The sequence below is a fragment of the Camarhynchus parvulus genome, chromosome 3 (genome assembly GCF_901933205.1).
Source record: "Camarhynchus parvulus chromosome 3, STF_HiC, whole genome shotgun sequence".
NCBI lineage: Eukaryota > Metazoa > Chordata > Aves > Passeriformes > Thraupidae > Camarhynchus > Camarhynchus parvulus.
The window spans coordinates 98,104,195-98,125,781 of NC_044573.1; the positions used below are offsets into that span (position 1 = coordinate 98,104,195).

Here is a 21,587-nt window from a genome sequence, read left to right on the forward strand (position 1 = left end):
AAACAGCCTCCATTTCCATTATACAATACTGATTTTAATTGTTTATACTTTTCTGAAGCATCAAGTTTAAGCCAATGTGTTTCATATCATCCCTGTGCCTCTGGCTGAATTCCAGAATATTTCAGTCAAATAACCAGCGCCTTCAATAAATGAGCCTAAGAAAAAGGTGCGACTTTGCTCGTGTTAATACCTTGAGGTCTGTTCTGTAAAGTTCTCCAGCACTACTCTGCAGGTGTTTTAAATTTTGCAGAGAGGTAGCTCTCATGTCAAAAATAAGCCTTCCTGGAGTGCCTACATGATCGGTTAGCAAAAGCCCTGTATGTTCTCAGTTTCCTGAATCGGGATGAAGCTGGCCAAACAGCATGTGAAAGGCAATTTTCTTTTGATACAAAGGCTCATCCCAGGCCTCTGATGATGGTAAAGGACCCAGTAACAGGGCAGTGGGCAGGACCTTTAGACTGGTTAATGTGGGGAAGGGGTTATGCTTGTGTCTCCACAGGTTGCCACATGGAATTTGTTTGCATCATCCTGATTGGTGAAGGCACTGTGAGTGTCTTACCCCCTACACTGGACAGCACAAATGTATGGATCACCCTTGCAAAAGCTACACACACTGATACTATGTGCACCTCTGTGGCATCCCCTGGGGATTCCTTTCACACATGGCTCATAGGGGTATCCACTGGTGAGGAGTGTTTTGGAAAGCTGCACAATGTGAAACTGCCAGGCCCCAAGTATATTGCAGCCCAGGTGGTGGTGCCAGAACCCCTGGTGAAAGAACCCAGGATGGGATGAGACATGGTACAAAGCTCTGAGAAGAATGCATGACTTTCTATGCTCTTACATTGATGATACATTTGACAATCATATGAACAGTGTTAATGGTAATGTAACTTTGATGTCTCTCCTAAAGGTATTTTCAGCAATACTTCCTTGTGGTGTAATCGAACCTTGGAAAGTCGACTGACATCTGGCATCAGTGCTATTGCTCTCCCCTTGGAATTGTTCTTAATGGGTAGGGAGTGTATCTGGAAAGGTGTACCAGGCAAACCTGTTTCTCTATTGGCCAACTGACCTTGTTTCATCCAAATCTGCAGCTGCAGCTCAGCACTGGGTCAGGCGCAGCACACGGGTTCTCAGAGAGAAGTGTGATCCACCGGTGACTTTCTGGAACACTGCAGAGCGCATCTCTGGCAGCTTGATACCAGCAACTGGTACTGCTCACACTTTGTCTTCTTTAAATAAGCTCGGCTGCTGGCTTGCACAGGAAGCTAACTCCACTGGTGCCACTCTTTCAGCAATTCTGATTGACGTTAAATCGGTGCAACATGCAACACTGCAAACAAGGCAGCCATTGATTTCTTACTGCTGGCTCATGACCACGGGTGCAAAGATTTTGATGGCATGTGCTGCATGAACTTAAGTGACCATCCAAAGTCCATTCATAAGAGTATCAGTAATCTTAAGCAGCTCACTAAACTGCCACTGCAACTCAATGAAGGTGATTGGTGGTTGGTGTCTTCATGGCTTGACAGCCTCAGCTTCGAGGCATGGCTTAAACACTTAGTAAAGTATAGCATAGTTATCCTTGGTGTGCTCTTAGTGATTGTGATATATATCCCCTGTATTATATCTCGTGTGCAGCAAATGATCAATAGTAGTCTTTATAGGATAATGGCTTTACCAGTGCAGAGTTTTAGCGGTGCAACACATAAACAAAGAAGGGGGGATTGTTACCCATAGGTAAGGCTTTATAAAAGGAAGGCCTTGTAATATGGCTCCAGCCTGTTACTTAGGCTAAGCAGAAGGGAACTATGGGAGATTGACTGAGCTGGAATACAAGTAGAGAGATATGAGAGACATGAGAAACATGCTATGTGACAGCTACATGTCCACATCGTGGTGCATGGTGATTGATTGACTTGGGCTTGTTGTGCTATGTTAGCTGGTGATAACCAGATAACTGCTAAAAAGGCCAGGTTTTTGGCATTAAAGAGCACACCTTTGATCCTGCCTGGGGTCCCTGTGTTGCCCATTACTGCAACACTTTCCTTCCTGCCTGTGAAAATCCTCCCAGTTTTTTTTGAGGTCATAATGATTATGTCAATTAGAATTCATACATGTTCAGGAAAGTTGTGAGCAAGCTATAGCTTTAAGCATTTTAAATATCTTCTGCAAAAACTTTGCAAGCTTCATTGTTACTTTAAGGCATTGTTTTACCCTTGGCTGATCAGGTGTAACACATGTACTTTTCTCACAGAATAAATATGCTTCTGTTACTGACTTTGGGTGAACTCAGAAAATCTTTCCATGTCTTGGAACACTTTTAACCCTATCCTGGCTTTCTATGCCTAGAAGGGGAACCAACATAGAGTAGTCCTTATCTGAGAAAAAGAAAGAGTTGCAGAGCACTTCTGTCCATGCAGTTTGCCTTGGAGTCTTCACTGCAATGCAGGTCAGGCTACTCTTTGCTGGTTTTGTAATGACTTTTGCCTCAGGCTCCTACATCTAGAGTTCTTGTGCTCAGCCTGCTATATGGATCACTAGAAAAAAATTGTCTTCTAAATTACACCGAATCTGTAGTGAAGAAGTGGGGATTTGGCACCTTCTCATTTAAGTAGATAGGGAATCTTTCCTCATTACTTCTCTGGATTATATTTGTAAGGTCAGGAACTTCTTGAAGATGAAAGTATCTAGGAAAAGTATTCATTCATCATTAGAAATATCTACAGGGTAAAGGGAGTTATTTATGAGTGGAAATTTGAACTATTGGGCTGGATATGGGAAAGAAAACTTGCCTTTGGCACTGCAAGTAATTTGCTTAGAGAAGAGATGTTAGGTCTGGCCTGATAAGGCAGCGAGGAAAATCAGTCAGAAATTACATCTACACTATGTCTTTATTTAACAATCTATGCCAATTTTATTTCGCTTATTAAAAAAAGCTTACAGAGATTCAAAATGCACTAAGTGATGACCTCTGGACTATGACACAGAGGGGCAAGTCCCTCACTGCTCTTATCAGAGTATCAGAAAATGATCTGGTAACCAAATTCTTTCAAAGAGCCATGGCAGAGCTCATAGGAGCCACACGTTTGATAGCCTTTTATGTGCTGCACCATCTCCTCCTCACCCACACTGGACTGTTGGATTAAATGCAAATCAGTACATAAATACTAGAAGAACAGCTCTTGAATCCTCAGGCTGATTGGAACTGCCTCATTCATGCTCTTATGTTTAATTGCTTGTGCCTTCCAAAATGGGTCTGACATATTTTAACCACCTATTATAAATGATCCCTGGCCTGTTCTGAGCCCTGAATGCCACCTGGCACATGAGCATGTACAAAACACAGTCCATTAGGGGCAAGGAGGGATGATGGAGCATGAGTGCACTACTAGAGAACCTCCCAAACTAATTTGGGTGTGCCTTCAATCCATTCATCCGTTGTGCACATGGAAGTTTCCATACCATTGCTGGAATACCTGTTATAGTTTAAATCATCCTTATTTAAAGGATTAAAAGAACAGTAAGGACAATATATAAATCTATTTGTATAGCCTTGACCTAGTGGTCTTTCAGTGGTTAGGGTAGAAACATTAAATGTGTGTTTTAGGAGGCATCAGAGGCAGCACACTCAGCTTTACTTTGTCCAGTTCCTACCTCCAGTAGTTAATGAGTATTTCATTCAGTGGCTCAGTGTTAAGAATGTTTGCTTGAAGCACTAGGACAAATGCTAAATGACATTTGTGAGATCCACTTCTATTACCTGGCTCAAGTAAATGTGCAAAATTGCAGCAAGAAGGAACACAGTATATTCCCTACTGCAGCATGTGCTGCTGCATGTATTGACTGCTTTTAGCTGACATGGTTGTTTTTTTATAGCCAAACCTCTTTTTTTACAGCTGCAGATACAGTCCCAGTAACATAACCTATGGAACAAGCCTGTGATTCTTTCCTCTGCCTTCTAGGTATGGACTGTATTATTACCCCAAGAAGTGTGCAATAAATACATTGGTTTGTGGGACCAAATCTGTTTTCTAGGACTACCATGCTCTATTAAAAACATATCCAGATTGCTTGTAACTTGTATAAATGCCATGCATTAGTCACCTATGCAATACCATTCTCCAACTGACCTATTTTATCTGCTCTGTAAACAATCTTACAAACAGTAGGAACTTAGAAAGGAACTTCTAAAAGTAGTTTTCAGCAAGATTTTGCTGCACATCTTTAAAAAAACTTTAACAGTGACACCAATGTATTTTTTAGAGCAATAGAAAATGCATACTCAATTATTTTGCAATATTTTCTAACTTTTATCACTGTTATTTGAGACAAGTTCTTGGTTTTGTTTTTTAGTAAATAGATCAGTCATCCTTAATTCATCTCTGAAGCAGCAATATGTGCAAGAAAACAGTGTGTGTGCATCCTGTAATCAGTCCAGGCTTACGTACATACTGTACTATACATAGCTTTAATAATAATAAAATATGATAATTATACATACACGGTAATATATGATAGATTTAATAATAATGTCATGGCTAGGTATCTAGGGCCTTCTGTACTTTAGCATTCTTTTTAACTTAATCATCTACCCAAAGTCATAACTTTGAATTGTCATTGGTTTTTTGAGTTGACATAAACAGAGTGGAGGGATATTCATCACAGGCTGTTTGGATCACCTGTCTCTGTGAACCTCAGTAAATGGCACGAGTTCACACTGCAGTGAAATTTGGTATCAGAGGATCATCAGCAATAAGAGCAGTGAGCTATGTGGATGAAAATTTCAAATAACATCTATTTGCCTTTATAAATTTGATTCTTGCTACTCAGGTCATGACAAAGAGGTTACTTAAACTGATTTAATGAGTTCCTAGTATGTTACCCTAGAGATGGAACAAGGAAACAGAAAGTCACTTCTCTTTTGAGGTCCTAAAATATTTAGGCAGTTCACACCCACCTGTTTCTATCTGATAGACTATATGTAATTTTCCAGATTTGGTAAAACTAAACATTGAGTTTTAAAGTTAAGCTATTAGAAGAATTCTTCTCAGGACCAGGAGCCTTAGTGTCATGAGTCTTGTAAGAATTTCTTTCTAATGAGATTTTCAACTGTGATGGCAAGTTAATGGCATGATAACAGGCCTACAGCCACCTGGAACACTGTTACAAAGGGTTGAACTACATCAAAGAGAAAACATTCAGCAGAAATATGTTGAAGAATATATAAAGGGTTTGTTTTTTATTTATTTTCCTTAAGAGACAGTAAACATTCTTACTTATTTCCATCTGTTTTGGGACACCACCTAAAGACACTGGATATCCATGCCTAAGTCCATGCCTAGCCTGACACAGAGATGACTTGAGAAGAGGCTGATCTTAATTTAATTTGATGTTGGTTGCTCTCACCACTTACCCTCTCCTTCATTTCATTTCTAATAGTACTAACTTCATTTTAATGCAAGGAGACTCACTACGAAATAGTGACAAATGTTGTAAAGTGGAATTGGCAATTGGCAATTCTCAGCTATTTTTAGAAATTCCTTCATTGATAGGTGAAGAATGAAAAGGTCCTGCAAATTATCATAACCCAGTTAAATAAGTTGAATCATAAAGAGGTTTTCACTATTGTTTTTCTGGGAACAAAACCTGTTTAGAGATGAAGAGTGAATTGTGGACTTCTTAATAAGCCTATTACAGAGCAAGATTTATGGCTAAATCCATCAGCATTCCTGCTTTCCTGCTAGCTATTCCTTGCACCTTTTCTTCAACAAAGGAGATTTATTTTGCACAAAATTTGAGTACTCTTTCCTGTCTAAATAATGTCAGATGTTCCTCTGAGTTGCAATTCAAGCATCAACTTTATCAAGGTATTTCGTACTCGAATTAGCATAATTTCAGAATTAGTGTTTTTAAGCTTTTTTACATAAACAATAAATCTGTGAGGATGGTGCCACCTAATGTAAGTAGAGAACATGGCAGCTACTTTTTGTTGCTGTTAAATTACCAGCGAGGATTGAAATATTAGGAATTTAGTACTCCCTTTTGTTTCCACTCATACTAGCTTACTTTCAAGGCTTCCTTGAAAACATGATAGAAATGTGTATTTTAAATGAAAGTAGAGATTCTTAATTTTACCCCACTGCATCTATTCTATGCTAATTTAAAACCTGACTGGCAGAAAAGGTGGCTAGAAAACAGCCTCAATATAAAGTATATAATTTTTACTAGGACAGAGATTAAAGCTGTTTCTCCCTCTGTCCAGAAGAATCTTTCACTAGTTATAGAGATTTAAGCTTATACTTCTGCTCTTTATCTGACCCAATGATTTTTTAATCAGCTTACATCAAGCAGAGCAATTTTAACAAGGAGGACTAAGCATCTTTGTCATCTCTTCATTTAGCAACAACAGGTGTTTAGAATAGAATAGAATAGAATAGAATAGAATAGAATAGAATAGAATAGAATAGAACAGAATAGAATAGAATAGAATGGTTCTAGCTGGAAGTGATGTACAATCCAACTGGTCCAACTGATTGATTACTCCAGGACTGACCAAAAGTTGCAGCATATTATCAAGGCCATTGCCCAAATGCCTCTTAAGCACTGACAGCCTAGGGACATGAAACACCCATCTAGGAAGCCCGTTCAGTGCTTGATTCCCTGTTGGCAAAGAAATGCTTCCTACTTTTGAGCTTGAACTTCATATTTTTGAATATACATCAAATACAGATTTGAAACACTAAGGATTTGAACATAGTTATTAAGGGTGTCACTAAAGGGGGCAGAATTACATATCTAAATCCATTCAGGCATAAGTTGATTTCAAACCATATCTATAAGTTGATTTCAAACCATATCTATTGTACCCTAGATAACTGCAATTTATTGAATGAAAAAGGAGTATATGCTCTATGTGTGAACACAAATAATCTACTAAGGAAAAAGGAATATGAACACAAGTAAGCCAGAATGTTCTGTGCCTGCAGATGTCATAAAGGAGAATTTACTTTCAGAGTGCACAGATTTACCGAGGAAATCAAAATAAGGAATAGTGGGACTATGGTGTCATAGCACAAATACATTAAAACATCTAGGTAATTAGGCTAATAAATCTTGCATCAAGTTTTAATCATCAGAAGTGCCAAAGTTTAAATTAAGCATAACGCCCAGTGCAGAATTCCTCTTCAGCTATAGAATGCTAAAAATTATTGCAAAGAAAACCTTAAAGATAACTTCCTCTAGACTTGTTTTAAGATTCCAGGTGTTACCTGAGAAAGACCCTAAAGTTAGTGGATATAAAGAGCTTTTTACAAGCAGGTATATTATGTGGGCAAAGATGCTTTTTTTTTTGGTTTGATTTCTTCGATTTTGCCAATTTATAAGTGCAAATTAAGGTAGCAGATGCTATTAATTTATCATTATTTATCTCATAAATATGTAATTTTTGGACATATAATTGGAAAATTTGGGATTGTAGAATGAATGGCATTGAATATCGCTAGTACACTCAGAGTGCATACTGAATATCATCATTTTCACATTGTGCTTTCAGCGATTTGCATAATTGTGTACTAAGAAACTACTGCTGGTTCCTCAGGAAAAATACTTGATAAATCATCTGCCATGCAGGCTATGTTTGCATACTGCAGAGAGGTTGGGTCAGTCTGATCCTGTTGTACTTGAGGAATGTTTCTCCCTTTACTTTTTCTTTCTAATGAGATTTTCAACTGTGATGGCAAGTTAACAGCATGGAAATAGGACTACAGTCACCTGGAACACTGTTACAAAGGGTTGAAATATGTCAAAGAAAAAAACATTTAGCAGAAATATGTTCCAGAATATATGAAAGGTTTCTTTTTAATTTTTATTTCCCTTAAGAGACAGTAAACATTCTTACTTATTTCCATTTGTTTGAGGACACCACTTAGAGACACTGGATATCCATGCCTAAGTCCATGCCTTGCCATGGAGCACCTCTCACGGTAGTGTTAATACACTTTAATGGCAGCTGGCCATCTACTTTAAAGTGGGACAATTTGGAAGTTGTGTGGAAGCACATCTGAACTCTCATCTTAAGTCTAAGTAAAAGGCCAAGTCTATTAAGTGACATTTTTTTCCTCTTTTTCCATCAAGCAGAGGTAATCCTGGAAAAATGGAAGTGATTGAGGTGTGTGATGGACATTGTGCTGTGTTTACCTGGAGGGTGTGCAAGGCCTGTGAACAAAGGCCATAAGATGCCATGAATTTTCTCCAACCTTCTGCTAAAATGGGGTTGGTAGGTATAATGTCAAAAGGCTCTTATGATTTATTAAAAAAATACGGATATTGATCTAGTACCAATATCCAACTGTGACAGACAAAAACTCTCTAACAGTTTAAAGTTAGGAAGTGTATGTTTATTGCGATGCCAGGCAGCATGTGGGATAGCTCCCAAATACACACCTCCATTTACTGGTGATTACAGAGCCCTTTAATCTATACAAGTGTTGAACCCCCAAAATACAAATGCATATTCATAACTTTGGTACATCCCATTCCCTGCTTCATATAGTAATTAGTTCAAAAGCTATTAAGCATGTGTAGTTTATTCCTTGAAATGGGTCGGTGGTCCCTTTCATGGGGAGGGGTCCCAAAATGAGGAAGTAAATGAAGTTTTCCTCATTCTGACCTTTCTACCTTCTCAATGCAAATATGACAAATGAACTCCTACTCCTTGTCTTCAATTGGTTTCAGAGCAGAGGAGGCCTACAATTGTCTTTCAGCTGTAAAAAAAATGCAAAGAAAAAGGCCTGTGAATTGAAGTACAGTGTTGTTTAGTAATGATGGCAAGGCACAGGGTTAGAGGTAAAAGAGGAAATGTATCCTGTTGGTGAAGGAATACATTAGATTAGATTTACTTGAAGGGATTTCAATGTTTGAATTCTGCATTTGGCTTTGTAATACTAGCCTTTAGATATTAGCACAGAATTTAATAAGTTTATGATGATGTGGGAGAGACTTAGTGAACACCTCCTTTTGCCAGCCTTGAAACTAGAGAGTTCCAGAGTCTTTTTTATAAAAACTCCTGCAATAGGTCTGCCAAAACACATTGTAACCTGTATATCCATAACTACTGTATACTGTATCCAGACTGTAACCTGTGTATCCATACAGTAGTGTTGGCACCAGTCTGGAAATCTCCACATTATAAGAATGCTAAACAGCTTTAAAAGTCTCTTTATTCTGTAGGTTTCTGAAACAGGAGAAAACATTTTTTAGCAACTGAATGTAACCTGCACTAGTTAAGAGAAAAAATATTTTCCTGGTGGAAGCTCCAAAGCCTGATTCTTTGCTGTTTAAAATGATGTTAATTCATATATAGAAATTTTCCCCCTTGGAGAACCAAATTAAATGGGAGGAGAGTACAAGCAGTGATAATTCTATTTTTTTTTTAAATACATGAAAAAACCCCACGCTTTTGTAAGTAGCTGGAATCAGAAACAGTTTGAAGCCACAGTGTCGCTGAAGTCTGTCTGAAGGCTCCCACTAACTCACCAGCAGATCGCTCCCCTGAGCTGGCAGTTGTTTACCACAGTAGCTGTCACCAGAGAAGCTGGTTCTCTTTTTTTAGCTGCTGCAGAGCTACTAATGGGATAATGAGCAGTTTGCACTTTCTCGTTAGCACTTATTCATCATAGTGCATACAAAGTATCTGTAGTTAAATTATTAAGTAACCACTTTGGTGACATTTGTCCTGTATTATAGTTCTGAAGTGTCTAGATTTTTGTATTGGTATTTGATAAACTGCGGTAGAAGTCCTGTATATTTAATTTATACAATTATGCAAACTCACAATATCAGTTCTACATTCTAAAATAAAGGGATTATTTTGTATAAATCTTTGTTTCTCCTCCAGAAAACACCTTTTTGAGCTGTTCTTCTCAGACTCTCTTTCCTGTGATGCCACAAAGAATATATATGAATATGAAAATATTAGTCTGCACCATACATGCCCTTGAGAAATTTGGTTTACTTTAAATTATGTTAAAAACTGTTTTGTAGCCAGTATATCTGGAAAAAGAACATTTTTGGCACATTTATGCTAATGCAAAATTGAAATAATCTCAAGGTCTCTCACACCTACCTGAAGGGTTTAAGGACTGAAGAAGGTTCTTCTCTAATGAACTGGAAAAAGAGGAGGGGATGAAAGATGGGACAAGCATTTTAGGACAAGCCTAAGAAGCAGGTCTGCTCCAGCCCATCTCATCTGTCTGCCAGGAAACAAGGGGTGGATGAGCATGGCATGGCTGTTTCTCACAGCTGTGTTCCTGATCAAGCAGTAAATATTGCTCCCTACTTTTTCACCCTTTCTTACTGTGGTCAATGCTAAACCGTGTTTTCAGGAGTTTGGAATTCACTACTTATGATGTCTCTTATGCAGAATTAAATGATAACTATAAAATAAAGTTGATTCCATTAACTTTATTTTCTCATTTCTCTATTGTCAGAATACTTCTCCCTCTGAGGATGCCTTCCTCTGTAGTTTTTTTGGGGTTTACTTTGTTTTGAAAAGACTGTAGAGAGGTTTGTTTTAGGAAGAATACTCCCATATCCATTTGAAAGAGGGTTTTTACAAAAGCTTAGTTACAGAAACTGCCTTTCTGAATGTATTTATAAAAGCCATTTTTTAATAAACCCCTGTATTTTTCTCATTAAATAGTGATTTGTCTTGATTTATCTTATTCCCAAAAGGTGGGAAGATGATGAGTGTTACTGACCAAACACTGCTCTTTGCAGTAATCTGTGTGTTGTGGTAGATCTGAAATAAGCTTCCATCAGTTTCTGGGTTCTCAGATTCTCCAATCAGCACAGTTTTTCTGAAACCAGCAGCATCTTGCAGGCAGATCCTGGCAGAGAACCCCCTCCCTCTCCTCTTACATTCTATCCACAGAGCAAAACAAACCAACACTTTTTTAAAAAGGACCTAATACATACTTGAGATGGAAATAGTTGATTCTTTCAACATTAATGAAAAGATTGTTTCTTTCTAACGATGTTCACAAGATTGGTGCCTCAACTACACTGTTTAAAGCAGAGGTTTCTCTTTCTTGTCTTTAGGATCTGTTTAGTAGAACAGAGTAGAACAGAATGTAAAGTGTGCCAGAGATGTTTTGTACTTGGAAGAATGCAATGAAGTTAATTAAAAATATGTATAAATTAATCATATGTACAATCACATAATAATTTATTCTGGATAACATCTGTGGTAGTTATCAGGCTTGATCTGCCACTTAAATCAGAACTTGTCTCAGTTTATTCAGGGCATTTTACACTCAAACTCTGAATACCTCTAAGGATGGATATCCCACAGCCTGTCTGGGCAACTTGTGCCAGTGTTAGACCACTGTTGTTGTGAAGAATATTTTTATTCCTCTGAAAAATGAGATTTTTAACCTGAAGTATGTCTTTTTTAAATTAAGAACTGAGGTTGTTCCTGCTTGCATTCAAAACTGTAAAAATGGGAAGCTAGAAGAATATTTGCTGTCTGGCCTCTGTCTCAGAGGTGTGAGTGGTCCTACTCAGAAGTGTCCTTTTGACATAGCTCATCCTAGCAGGCTCACAAGCATCTCTGCCATGGCAGACCGTAGGTCTATGACAGCTATACATTGCCTAGAAAAGGAACTGTGCAATTGTGCCTACTGTTGTGTGATGGAAGTCTAAGGCAAACATTTTTGAAAGAACTATTCTGAAAGCAAAATGCTGACTTCCATGCTATCTGTCTTGTAGGAGCCTGGTTCTATTGAATGGTCTGGGTGTTGATTTTTTTTTAAGTCTGGCCGGCAAAATGTCAAGACTTATAAATAAGCCCATTTCTTGAATAGTAGTGAACTTCCAATTGTTGCCTGCTCTGGTCTGTGACGAGTTCAGAACGGGGCAGTTACAGAAATTGCATAGATTCAGTCACAAATGTAGGATCTCTGGCCTATAAGAAAAGGAACGATTTTCAGAATCCCAATTTGGGACTTGGGCACTTATATTTATGCATTGGACTGGTGATGCCCAAGATTTTTGTGAATTACAGCTCCTAATGCATAGTTGTTATTTTGGGTAACAAACTTTTTTTTTTTTTTGAGTATTAAAACAATGCCAAATCTGAGTTTTCACATAATTAAATCTGAACTTGAATTTATTGAGTGTTTGGTTGTCCAAAATCCAAAGGAATTTGAATGAATGAAACGTCAGCTAAAAACAGTCCTTTGAATACATATTAAACCTGAAAAATAAAAAGAAAAAAAAAAGAAAGACAAGCTTAACTATCTAATCTTGAAATATTTTTAGATATTGAATGTAAAATGACCCCTCTCCAGCTCTAATACAGCCAGATGCCTCTCTATTAATTTACAACATGCAAGCCAGAATAACTGGCTGGTGCTGCATGTTGTTCTTGCAGTGTTGTGTGCCTTTCAAATCCCTGTTCATGTGCCTCAAAAACATACTGCTGTTGTAATGCCCAGTACAGGTTTTACCTCTAAGGAGCCTAACAATAGTTTCTATTCCAGAACAGAAATGGCTTGTTACAGGACAAAAGCCTTTTGTGATGAGAAAAGTTGAGCAAACCAGTTTTATGCTCAGTTGTCTTTGTCTCCAGGCAGGCAGCTTAATAATGTGTGTCTGTCAGTTTACTACTTCTGTGCTGTTCCAGAGAGCAGTGCTCTTGGCCATGACTCGTTGGGGTTGCTCTCCATGGTTCATCATCTGCATGGACTTCTGGGAAAAGAACTTTACAGCAATTCTGTTTGAACTAACCTTCATTGTGTCTGTGCCTATAAATATGGGATACCTTTCTACCAGACTCTTACTAGGCCATTTCTAACGGACCTGAACTAGAATGAAGTGGACATGAACAAAAAAGAAGATCTTAGTCAGCAGGTAAGAGATTGATCATAAATTATTTCCAAGCAGATATACTGATATAAAATACTTCTTGCATCTACCTCAAGGTTTCAAGTGAGTGTGTTGTTCCTTGTGGATTATGTGCAAGGCTCTTCATGCATGTATGTTGAGCATGGTCTGATTCTGAAGGAAATGGAGGTCAAAGACAGGGTTCTTGTTTAAGCTGAAAACACTCAATTTGCTTTAGGAAGCAAGTCCAAGAGATTTTTACTTCCTATTCATTTCATTTATAGCTTTATCAAAAGTAACAGAAATAGATGTCTGAAATCTGATCCTATTAATATTATTGGAGAAACATATTGGCTTTGACTTCATTAACCGAATTGAAAGCACTACAATCTGTGGATCGGGATCTGACCTGGATTAGAAAGTGACACTCTTGAGTCAGGCTACTGACCCAAATGGAAATGCTTAGTTTCTATATAATTGCATTTTAAAGCAGATTCTGGTCCTGAATTCATACTTCCGTGGTCCCAAACTGCTGTGAAGGAAAGATCATTATTCATTTTGAGCTTATTCATTTTGAGACTCTGCCTTATTTAGGGATTTTTTTTAACACAGTGCAGGTAACATAGTCAAGGGAAAGTAATTGCAAATAATCTTGTTACAAGGACAACTCTTGCTTTGAGGCAGCAAGATAATCAATGACCTTGAGAAGCTTTTTCGATAATTGTGTGTGTAGTATGAAGGCTTTAAATGGGTGTAACAGACAATGGCAGATGTTAGATGTGAAAATAAGTAGCACAATATTGTGAGCTAACCTCACTAACTTCACTCCATTAATTTTCTCATGAAGGATATTAATACTCTTGAGAATATTTAAAAGTTTCAAAGAAGGAAGGAGATTCCTTCTGCTCCTCACATTGCCACACATCTCCCTTGACCTATGGCAAGTTTGTGCTTCAACTTCTCAAACTGCAAAATAAGGAGATGTACCTAACATTTATGCCACTTTCACATCCTTCACAACAAGGTTTTTGTAGCAGTAAATCACTCTCAAAGAACCTCTTTATCAAACAAGGTCACTGAGGGAGAAATTAGTCACAGCAATATCTTGACAAAGTATGTGATCCTCATGTTTGTTGCTTACAAACAATCAATGTCTGTTTATCGTCGCACGCATGCCTTGCTTCAGCACTGCACCCAAGAGCCAAACCCCCTCTCTGTGCTTGGAGATACTCCCTGGAAATATCTGTGTTGTCCTCGGTAAAACTCCATGCCCGGATTCTGTCCTGGTTCAAATCTTTGTAGCTCCAGTGACTCCAGTGAAGCTCCATTAATTCCAAGCAGTAGATAATTTGTTCTTGCATCCTCTGCTCCTTCACTGCCTGGTTGCTGGGGAAGCAGCAGGGCAATGCTTTCCTCCTGCCAGGGAAAGGGGCAGGGAAATCACTTGGACACAGAACTACTTGCTTTATGTATACTGTTGTGTGAGGTCTTAAGCAGCACCTCCTGCTGACTTGGCTTCAAGTATTTGAAATTCATTACTACACAAAAAAGATTAAATAAACTTGATGTACCAAACTGGGAGAACTGTAAAGGGTAACCTCATGACAGCCAGAGTGGGACAGAAAAAATTCTGCAGCATTTGGAATATGACAGTATTTGAAAACACTGAAAAACTAGCTTTTGAATTAGAACCAGAAAAAATTTCAAACAATGAGAATAACGTCCCATGTCAGCATGACCTGAACAACATTTTTACATTTTTTTAGATGGGAAGCATTTAATTTCAGTTTTTCAACAGTGTTTTATATGATTAAAAAAAAATAACCTAAGTGAAGTAATTAACTTTTCATATATAAGAAAACTCATCCAACCAAACTCTATATATTTTTTCTTTTCTTCCCACGTTTTTCTACTTCTTAGGCTTACCAGATTTTGACATTTAGATGTTCTTTGCAAAAATAACTTTTCATTCTTGAAAAATCTATAGCACTGAGTCAAAAAGACCATCACAAGTTGACCTTTTAACAATCAGTTAATGATATGAAATAAAAAAAGAGAAATGTGACTTAGTTCCTATTGTCTTTTGTTGAATGCTTGCATCACTTTTTTAGGTAGTCAGTAGCAGGAACACTGAGTTATTTTGTTGGTTAGGTATACTAAAGCTCCTGCTAGAGTTTCACCTTGCCACTTTCATCTTTTCCTTTGATAGAAATCCTTCAGCAGCTCTTCATCTAGAGTTATTCAGAGCTCCTTTTAAACTAACTCCTTTTCTCTCTTTCTTCCCCTCCTTTCAAATGCTTTACTGAGAGTTTATCTTTCTCATTTCCATGTCTCTTTTTGTCAATATGTTTTTGAGAGAGGTTTATAAAATACAATAGTGCTTGCAGTCTTGCTTGAAGTCATGACATTGATGCCTACACAAACAAAAAGTAGGAGAAAAATAGAAGGTTGCCTCTGCAGCATCTGAATTTGCCACATAGAAAACTACAGATATATTTTCAGTCACCTATAATAACATTTTAAGGCAAAAGTTCAAGAATTGCCCTGGATTTTCACCTGTTTCATGCACCACAGAAGTCTGTATTTGTTATTCCTCCCAAAGGCAATACTTTACATTTCCAATGCTCTCAGCTCGGTAGGTTTACAGTTGAACTGCCTTTTGGCAGTGCTGTATTTCATTATGTAGTTAATGCTTCACTTCAGAACTGTACAAAGCCCAAAAATGAACACAAACTGATTAAGAAAAATTGCTTTAGATTTATATTTTCTGTGTTATCACAAGATATAGAATGTTCCTCAGATGTAGAATCCTGGTCGCATGCCAGAAACGGCACTTAATCTGGTTAAGTAGAGCAAGCAATATCATCTGCTGAAATACTTGCCTGCTGTTACTGTCCTCTGTCCTCTTCTCTTCCTGCCTGCATGGTGCCTTAACATGCTGCTGTAAAGCTTAAGTGTAGCCCTTATCTGTTGATAGTCAGAGACATCCAGACTCTTGTGTACTCAGAGCAACACAGCCAGCGCAAAGTCAAGACAAGTAAAACTGCTATTTATTATGAGTTGAGATTATCCATAAAGGGAAATGAAGTGTGATCCAGCCTACTCTTCCTGCCTCTTGTAGGACTTGCACTGGTCCTCCTCTACCTGAAGCCTTACCAGGTGCAAACTCCAGTGCAGAGGGGATCGATGTATCAGTACAAATTTCAGCACTGGCACAAGTAGACCTAACAGAAATCAGAGCTTGGGCAAGTACCAATAAATATCAATGAAAAATAACATCAGATAAAACTTTAGAACCTAAATCTCAGATCTGTCACACAATGTGGCTCACACAGTTTGTATTTTGGAGCTGATTCTTCTGGCAGGAATATTTGAATCGCTGCCCAAGCGTTCACTTGCTAAGACAGAGAGGCAAATTTCAGAACAGCCAAGACCTCTGACTTAAGGTGCAAGCAAGTTTTTGAAAATCAGCAAACAAAAATTAATTCAAGCTGAAACAAATGTTGGGTAAAAGAACTTTAAAGTAGCTTATTTCCTAATGCTGTTGATGAAGAGCAACAAAAACTTTCAGAGCACTCAGAAAGGAAATTACAAGTAGTCAAAATTTTTGCTATATTAATGCCATGACTGTTTTACTTTCCTCTCAGCACAGCATGACACATGGTTCAATTAAATTAAGTAATGATTTATAGCTAGCTCACTGTATCTCTTTCAAGGCACTATTTCACTTAACCATCTCTGTCTTCTGCAGAAAAAAAAATCCTTTCAAGAAATAAAAAGTTAAACAGACAATTCATAAGTCCTATTCCTGGGTGGTCTCCTCTCTGTACCCATGTACTAAGCCTTTTCTGATGGTACACACCACATAAATTACTAGACAAATAAGTCAAAGTCTGTGTTATATCTCATGCATTTGACTGTCTTTAATATGAAGAGATGCTGTAGTGGTACCTTGCAACAAATATAGAAATGTTTATTTCACTGCAGAAAATACTGTGAATGAAATGAAATGAAATGAAATGAAATGAAAAATGACATTTTCTAAATGAAAGTCCATAATATCTGAGTTTATTTAGAAATTAAGAGTCATTTTCCTGCAAAAATGCACAATGTGCTGAGAACCTAAAGTAATTAATAGGTTGTTCTCTGTATAATTGTAAGAGTTTTCTTTATTTGAAAGTAAAAATTATCACTGTTTTTGTTTAAGAGTAATGAGTACAGTATTTCTTTTGGGTCTAAAATCAAACTGTAGTACCATATCCTAATTATTCGTGGAGAATAAACCCTTTGCAAACTACTATAGAAGCATCAGTTATTAGTGGTCTGTTGCAAAAGAAAATTTCCATTTACAAACTTACAAGTGATCAGTCCTTCTCCTGCTCATGTCTATTCAGAAGGAATTTGTTTCAGTAAGGATTATAGTGCGGGAATAGTATCTTGTGTTTGTGAAATCCTTTAGAATGGCTAGTTATATGAATAAGTAGTTTTCTGACATTTTGCTTTTGACATCTATACAATCCTTTTCCTGACTTCAGTAGAGATGTTATAAAAAAGGATGAGCTCAACTTTCCTTCAGTCATTTTGCCTAATATTTTTAGAGGTCTACAATATGGATAACAGGCAAAAATTTCATCTATTTAAAAAATTTTCTATAGCTATCAGCATACATTATAAAGCAGAAATGCATATGGCGTTATGATTATGTTACTGGTTTTGAGTTACTCAAAGGAAACAAAAGAATTCTGAAAACCCCATAAATTGTAGATCAAGATATTTTGATGATAGCAGCCTCTGCCACAAAAGATATTAATGCAAATATTTGTCATAAATTAATGATAATATAATTTTTTAAAATGACTATAGCTTTCATAGCTGGAACTCTTGTCTACTTTCTCTCAAAAAATAATGTTACATGTTTAGAAATTAAATATGATGAATGTTTTATTTTAAGACCTGTGTTTTTCCATTTGGCAGACCCCAGTTCCTCCACCACTACTGCTTCTCCCCCAGCCTCATTCCCTTTTTGTATTACTAAGGAAAGTATTAAAATTATAATTCTGAATTACAATCTGGTTTTGTCCACTTTTCTTTTCAAAAAAGTCCTTTTTATTGTGTTTCTATTCCATAATGATACAGAGCTGTAAGAATTAGATCTATTCTGCATGGGCAAATGTGAAGGCAGCAAACACCCAGAATTATTTTATGGGGTGTTATAGGGTGTGTAATGGGAATAAATCAAAGCCCTTGGATGAAGAAATGAGTTCATTAACACAGAGTGTTAAAACTGGAGTAGGAAAGGATTTCTGTTGTGAATGCACCAGTGACTGTGTTTGATTGCAAGTGGGCATCACAGGCATGTCCCTGCCAGGATATGTGCGTGGGAGCCAGGGGTTTATCCTCCCCACAGAGCTGCTGGCCAGCTGCCTGCCACACCAACAGCAGAGTCCCAGTGAGCTCCAAAGCAGCTGGACATACAGCCTGTCATGGCAAACTGGGAGAGGCGGGAGAGAGGGAGGAAACATTCCTGTGAGCTCTTCTTTAGGAGAGAAGCCGTGAACCTCTTTTGATTACAAAATGATTGAAAATAGTATGGTGAGAAAATTGTAAAAAAGGGGAGTTCCTAATGAACTTCATGCAGGCCATGCTGCTTCATTCCATATGCACACTGGATGCTTCCGCCTTTCCTTCTACATGCCTTTGTCTTCCAAAAGAAATCCACTTTTACCTTACCCAGGCTGGCATTCACTTTGCTTTTGTGCAGATCCCTTCTTCTGGAAATCCAGAAATTGGAGAGAGTGCAGATTATTCCTTTGTGGAAAAGGTAAAGAATGGTCTCATTCTGAGGATATCCCTTGATTTCCCAGTGTTTTTACTGGTGCTAATTCCAGTCCAATCCAAGCAAGCCAAGAAGTGTTCATATCTCTTAAATACATACTTGAGTAGGTATTCATTAGTAATATAACAGTTTGTGATTGGATATGCAGTGATTTTGGTTAAACTAAATTAGGGAGTCTTTTTTAAGACGTCGTGAGATGAAGAATTCAATCACTATTGTGACAATTAATCACTCACAATATTGAAATCTGTGCTATTTTTTTAAATTTGAAAGTGTCTGGTTTTGATTTCCTGTCCCTTTCCCTGTCACCATCAAATTAATCACACTTGAGATAAGATCAGGATACTTAGGAGAGATGGTGATCCAGATACTTGATATATCTGGGGATAATGCAAACACATTACTTTTTGTAGCTCCTTTTTCCACTTTTTCCACAGGTTTGCATCCATTTTAAAATCTGTTCCCACCACTACAATATAAGCTTTATCAGTGTCATATATAAAGGTAAACATTGGGTTCTTTCCTATTTAAACATCCGAATATGAGTTTTTTCTTTTAAACACTGTTCTGAAAGTTCAGTTGTTTGTCCAAATTACGTCCTGAAATTAATTTAAAAGCTGCTTATTTTCAGGTTTCAATCCTCACACTCATAAGAATTGCCAGTGTTCTGGTTTCAGGGCAATAAATTTCCTTTATAAATACAAATACTTTTAATATGACCAGGAATATACTTAATTGTAAGTACTAAAATACATTTTTTCAACTTTGAAGGACACATTTGGTAAATGATGTCACACAACGTAGTATGTCTTCTATTATAATCTACTAAATCTGCCTAAGAGCAGTATTATGGTGTTCTCTGTAATTTTGTTGTAAAACATAAGAAAAAGAATTCTGTGATATATTTTAAAGATCAAAAAAAGTGTTCACTTTTGAGACTTCCATCATCAAGAAGTAGTGGAAGTACTACAAGGTGAATGCAGCAGGTGGTAGTGCTCCATTGCCATGTTTGTGTCATTCATGCATGTTGTTTGGTGTATATTTTATTGCTGGTTACAGAACACATCTGAAAGTGACAATGATGAAGTTGATGGCAACAATATATGTGGTTTCAGAAAGAAAAAGGGAATCAAAGGTCCTACAAAGTATGTTCCTCCTCTAGAAAATGAGAAGATGGAGCTGTCCCGCACCTCAAAGGTCCCAGATCCTTGTCCACTTAAAGGAACCACTGGTTGCTCAGAGCTGCCATCAGAGCAGTGTCTCCAAAACCCCACTACCTTTCCTGCAGCACAAAAGGACAGAGGAGGTCATGACAATTCCAACTCTGGCAGCGATGATAAAGAAGACAGGTGTGGAGAAACACGAGAAACCCAGGAATATGCTGATACTGGGAAAAGAGTATTACGAAAAATGCATGAGGAAACAGATACAGCAGCCCAGATGAAGCTGCCCACAAGTGTGCAGCCTGTGAGGGGTGCAGAGAAAGGTGGCTTCACGGAGGCAGCGTGGAGGGAGAAGCACAGTGAGCAGGCAGGGGATAAGCCAGAAGAACGGGGTGGGATGGAAGAAAACATTGTCAAGTTTCACATGACAAAGATGGGCTCCCTGGGAAGTGCCACATCCATGCCAGGGAGCCGAACTGGAGAGGTCTTCAAGGGGGCACCTGGCATTTCTAAACGAAGTCTACAAGAGTTGAAAAACCTGCTGAGTGAAGGTCATCTGCCTTCTCATGGGCCCAATTTCTGTGGCAAGACAGGCGGCACTTTTGCTCAGAAAAATTTGAAGCCCCAGGAGAAAACAGCTGACAAGCAGGGCCGGCCCTTTGAGACTTTTAGTCCCCATTTTGGAGAGGAAAAACAAAAGTATCTCAGCTTCCACAAGGAGGGAATGGGGCAGCAGAGCAAAACCGTCCTGGTCCTCAGCTCTGCTGGCTCTGATCAGCAGCAGCCAGTGGGAAGCGATGTGGATCACCTTATTCTGGGACTTCCAGCAGCTCCTACACCTGCAGACAGCACAGCTCCTGAGGTGCAGTTTGACTCCTCCACATGCCTCGACGGTAAGGGTACTTAAACATCACCTGCTCTCCCCTTAAAGAAAATGCTCCTGTTGTTTTGTGGTGTTTTGCTAAACTACAAATTTAAGTCGGAGCTAGTGCATGAGAGTACTGACACCTGTGGTTTCTGTGTGATCAGGATGGATTGGATATTGTGCTCTACATCTATGCTGCTTTTCCTATTTTTTTTTAAGCAAGGTATTTATAAAGCCCAACTACCTGCCAAAAACTTTCACGCACAAGTGATCATGTCTTTTTCACTAAAACTAAAATATTTCCTCATTTAAACTGAGTGAAGGCAGCATTTCCCAAAATTCTGCTACATACTGCAAAGCTCTGATGGCCTCTGCACTTCTTAAAGTTTATTTTTTTAAAAAACATTTCCAGCAGTAGAAATTGTTCCAGTGTAGGAATGGTGTTTTCAATTATTTGTCTTGTGAGAGGACTGGAACACAAAAACATCTCTTGCAAATTATAGGGGAAGAAAAGCAAATGAGGCAGAGAAAACTTCCACTTATTTTCATGCTGTTCAGTAAGTCCATTTTGGAAGTGTTTGTAGAGACAATTAATTGCTACTAATAGGCTGTGATTTCTTTGTAAAAGCTCTGGGCTAGATGGATCAGCAAACTGAAAACTATTATTAGCTGTGATAATGTAATGGGTTTGAGCAGTTTGTTGTTCTGTTTCCAGGAAGCACAAAAACATCGGTTTGTCAGTTGTATGAATATGAGATGAATACATTTCCTTGAGCATCAGTACAAGATCACATTATCAGCTTTCCAGGACAGATATCTTGCCTTTTGACTTGCC

General features: G+C 38.0%; 1 protein-coding gene across 2 annotated transcripts in view; it reads left to right on the top strand.

The window, feature by feature from the left end:
* Nucleotides 1-21,587, top strand: part of LGSN (lengsin, lens protein with glutamine synthetase domain) — a 59,268-nt gene that overhangs the window by 25,303 nt on the left and 12,378 nt on the right. Inside the window, exons 1-2 of one of the 2 annotated variants that reach the window (XM_030946423.1) lie at nt 12,886-12,915; nt 19,784-20,780. In XM_030946423.1, the coding sequence (XP_030802283.1) occupies nt 12,886-12,915; nt 19,784-20,780 (1,027 nt within the window). Of the gene's footprint in view, nt 1-12,885; nt 12,916-19,783; nt 20,781-21,587 lie in introns of those variants that run through there. The other variant, XM_030946422.1, reaches the window with a different exon arrangement.